This window comes from Cyprinodon variegatus, unplaced genomic scaffold, assembly GCF_000732505.1.
Source record: "Cyprinodon variegatus isolate N-32 unplaced genomic scaffold, C_variegatus-1.0 Scaffold161, whole genome shotgun sequence".
NCBI classification, from domain to species: Eukaryota; Metazoa; Chordata; class Actinopteri; order Cyprinodontiformes; family Cyprinodontidae; genus Cyprinodon; species Cyprinodon variegatus.
Window position 1 is genome coordinate 464,000 of NW_015150614.1, and position 4,455 is coordinate 468,454.

General features: G+C 33.6%; 1 protein-coding gene across 1 annotated transcript in view; it reads left to right on the top strand.

Moving 5' to 3' along the window:
- The window catches only part of LOC107086756 (complement C1q-like protein 4), a 15,557-nt gene extending 12,781 nt beyond the window's left edge, over positions 1 to 2,776 (top strand). Inside the window, exon 3 of the mRNA XM_015377899.1 lies at positions 2,009 to 2,776. Within this exon, the coding sequence (XP_015233385.1) occupies positions 2,009 to 2,188 (180 nt within the window). The 3' untranslated portion in view covers positions 2,189 to 2,776. The remainder of the gene's footprint in view (positions 1 to 2,008) is intronic.
- Positions 2,777 to 4,455: the final 1,679 nt, after the last annotated feature.

Below are 4,455 nucleotides of genomic sequence, written 5' to 3' on the forward strand. Positions count from 1 at the left end.
ACATATAGGCAAGTAACTTTACTCTACTACTACTACTACCTTTTACCTACTTTATTAAAAGTAGCTGAAATTGTATAAAGCTCAAGATTTTCTTTTACTTATGCAGGAGTCAGGTATGTATGGTAAACTAGTAAGACAACTGTCCATGTAAAATTTGATGTTTAAATATCACAAAACGTTACAAACGAATAAAAGAACAAATAGTCTTTAGATCTGACTGCAACGTAAAGCCAGCCAAAAGAAATGCATTAGAAATTATTAAAACAGTGAAGATTTATAATTATATCACAACTGTCTGCTTGAAAGATATATGATTACTGTATATGGTTTTGCATAAAGGTCATTTGTCCTGATGAAGGTATCCAGTACAGGCTGTAATTTGATCCAATTTAGTAGGAATGGAAAAATGATTTTTATATTATTCTTTTCCTTGGAATGTTTTTTTTATTCTAATTTAAGATTGTGTGTTTTACTGTTTTTTTTTTTTTTTTTAACTAGTCACATCACCCTGTTTCAGCCCAGACTTTGATGAGTCCAAACCAATACATTCATTTGGGGATTTTTATTTGTCACTTCAGACATTTAGAAAATTACTTTCTAGTGTACTTAGGACAAATATTTGAATGCATAGTCACAGAATCTTATTTTTAAATACTTTTATTATAAAGCTGTATGTCTGACGATAGGAATGTGACTTTGTGTTCTTTTTAGAATAGAATAGAAAATCCCTTTATTGTCCCACAATTGGGAAATTGTGGGTAGTTTTGGCTTTGAAACTCACACACAGATGTCATTATAAACCAGCCTCTTTCCTATTGTTGATTCGTGAAAGGTTCTCTTTGTTGAGTTCTTGTTTATATTTTTGCTAAGGTCCCATATGAGTTGTTGATTGTTTCCTTCTAGTGCTCTGGAGCACTTCCCTTATATAGAGCTAGTATGTGGCTCTTTTTAACTTACAGTTTCCACTGCTACTTACAGCATTTTCTCTTTTCCTGTATTCTGTGTGTTACTTTGTGTGTGTCTGCAGCAGGTTTTGTGTTTGCTGCATGCTTGCCCTTTGCTGCTCTCTATTTTCTGTGACTGCAACAAGTCTCCATTGCGGCATTTTCCCTTGCATGTTTTTCTGTGTATTGATCTAATTTTTGTATAATTTTTTATTTGCATTATAATGAAATATGTGTTTGCATCGTGTTAGCACCCTTCAGCCACCATACTGTTGACCTTTTCCTTTGAAAATACTTTTGCATTTACTTGAGTTCTCCTTGTCTGATATAATAATTGTTTTGAAGAGCTAAAATATTTAAGTTTGGCAAATAAACTAAGCATAATTATTGCTGGGGTATCTATATTTTAAGAGCTGCCCATTATTTTCATGCATTTAAAAATATGACAGAGCAAAGATGTTGGACTAGCTTCTTTAATGAATAAAGATTAAATAACATGTTTAAAATATTTTTCTTGCTAAACAGAAATTAAATTCAAGTTATGTGTGTCCACACTGAGTGAACCCAATTAAATGTGTTAACAAACAAGCAAAGTTCCACTGCTACATGGTCAATAAGACCCATCCTTTGCAGAGCATGCAAATGAGAAACTGTCCACCACATTCAATATCGTGCACATCGAACTGGTCCAGCATCATAAGCAACAGGTCAATAATTGATGTGTTAGTGATGCTGTTTATTGGCTTGTTTCCCAAAAGACAACCTGTTGTCCGTCAGTGAGCAACAGTATGTCAAAAGCCAATCACATGTCTATCCACAGGTCTTATCCTACCCAAATTCAATCAATACACAATTCAGGATTTGTGGGTCACAGGTCAAAGTACAATCAATCCATTCAGTTGTCAGTAATGTAAGTGATGTTAGACGTCTTCTGCCTTTCATTTAATGGTTGCAGTAACTGGTTGTAAGTCAGTTCAAAATGAAATAGGTGAAGTAACCCTTGTGTTAAAAGAGCTACAGTTGGTTATTTTGCTCTAACTGCCAGTGTGCATGTCCTTTACCAGGTAAGAGCAAGCGCCATTGCACAAGATGCTGATCAGAACTACGACTACGCATCCAACAGCGTGATCCTGCATCTGGACGTCGGTGATGAGATTTGCGTGCAGCTGGATGGCGGAAAAGTCCACGGAGGAAATCAAAATAAGTACAGCACTTTCTCTGGATTCCTTATCTACCCGGACTGAAGCTAAATTAACAGCCAGAGAGGAGAAAGGAAAGGAAGCAACGGACAAGGGTTGACACACATCTACATTATGGATGCAAATAAATGCACATAAGGCAAAATCCACACACATACATGCATGTAATCACATGTGCACACACCTACATAAACATCTGATAGCATTACGATGGATTGCATTGAATTAAAGTAAGAATTAAATTAAAGTGTAAGATACCGAGCCAATCATCAGCAGCAACAGTATTTATATGAACCTTATTGTGCAAATAGAAATATCAGGATACTATATGGTACAGCTTAAATAAACTATTTAACACCAAGGCTCAGAAATATCTTAAGTATTACATTGTAATCTATAATAACTGACATGGTAAGAACACAGGTAAAACAAACACCATAGGTTGGATAATTAACATTCTATAATGGTGTTATGGAGAGGAAATTGAGGCAAAATCATGTTTATTGTTTATGTTGAAATATTGTCTTTCAGTATGTAATTTCCATTCCAATAATCTTTGCAGCTCCTTTGGAGTACACACAGAAGAATATTTACACAACAGTTTAGATGATATTTGATCTGAGATAAGGCACAGAACTGGTTAAAAAAAAAAGATTTTTCCTCCTTGTCTTCATTGTCATACATGTTGCAACATACAGTGGTTTTTTTTACATTTGCTTGAGCTGCTGTTAAAGATGCAAAAAGCTTCAGAGTATAACAATATTTTATTGCAGAAGCACTACTTTCATACTGAAAAAAAATGCACAACAAACCCAACCATAAATGTGAGTACATTTAATTAGTGGAACAAAAAATTGATATCTATTAATTAAATGTGTCTATTTTTTTATGTACTTTTATGTTTTTTAAATTGCAACGGCCCGTTATTAGTAATCCACAAATTCCTGTTCACCTGAAGGTTAAATAAGACAGAATGCAGACAAGGAAACAGGCCATTCAAGAGATCTCGCCAGCAGCAAAGTTTTCAGTTTGAGATTTTGTCAATGCATATAGTTGCTATATAGCTGAAAGCAAATCTCTATATTTGCTGCAGTTTATAAAAATACACTAAAACCTATTTTCTCAGTGTCTGACTTTAAATCAGAATAAGCTTTTTCTTTTTATTGTTTTTGCTCAGTTACAATAATCAAAACTATGTTTTCTTACTAAAGGCCAGAATAACTGGGTAACAGTATTTGGCTTTATATATACTAAAATTATTATGCATTTAAGCGGTTTTTGAAAAGTCAAATGGTGATATCATGGCTTCATAAGCCTCTGACAGATAAATTCCAAACATTGGAGTTGAATGGAGGGGGTAACACCCTCCTTCATTTTTACATAATAGAAAAATTCAGGCCCCATGTAAGGCTCATCCTTAAGTATTTACTACTGTTTTTTTTGTTGTTTTTTTTATAGTGACCTGTATACACATTTCCTATGCCATATATTGTAGCCTGTGTAGATGTTGCTCATTTTAACGCATGATTGAAACACATCCAGCAAAAGGCACAAAATCATTTCATAATGAATTAGTTATAAGTAAAAGACTTGACTCACTTACTTAGAAAAATGTTCCTGTTGAGTTTCTAAAATCCTAAGATGCCTGAAGGTGCAACATTATTCTGCTAGATAGCTAGAGCTGAAACAATTAATCAGATTAATCATGATTAATCAATTATTGAAATTAAGCGTCAGCTAATTTAGTAATCGATTAATTGTTAAATGGAGTAAAGAGACTCTAAAATAAGCCTTTAGCTGACCCGCCTAGAGCAGCATTAAGATAAAAAATGTTTTTTGTCTGTCAGTATGCTCTGTTCTTTGCTCCTCAAGTGGAAAGTTTTATTTTCACTTTGTATAATTTTGCAAAAGTCTTCTATAAGGAATCTCTTGCTATCCGATTATTAATCTAAAAAATAATTGAGAGATTAATCGATTTGAAAAATAATCGTTAATTGTAGCCCTACAGCTATGGAAGAGTATAAACAGTGTTAAATATCCAGCAAACATACTGTTTGCCCAGTTTTCCAAGAGATAATTGTGTTTTGAAGTAAATGTGCAAATAAACAGTTCCTAAACCGCAGAATAAGACTTTGTAAGGATGTCGGCTGAGGCTAGGAAGATGGTGTCATTATACAGAGTGAAATCAGTCTATTATCTATTTCAACAAAAAGACCCTTAAAAAAAGCCATTACTCTAATAGAAGTATAAAGAAAATTAATTTTGCATATACCGGTATATAAACCTTAATCATTTGGTTCAAATCGGAGGCC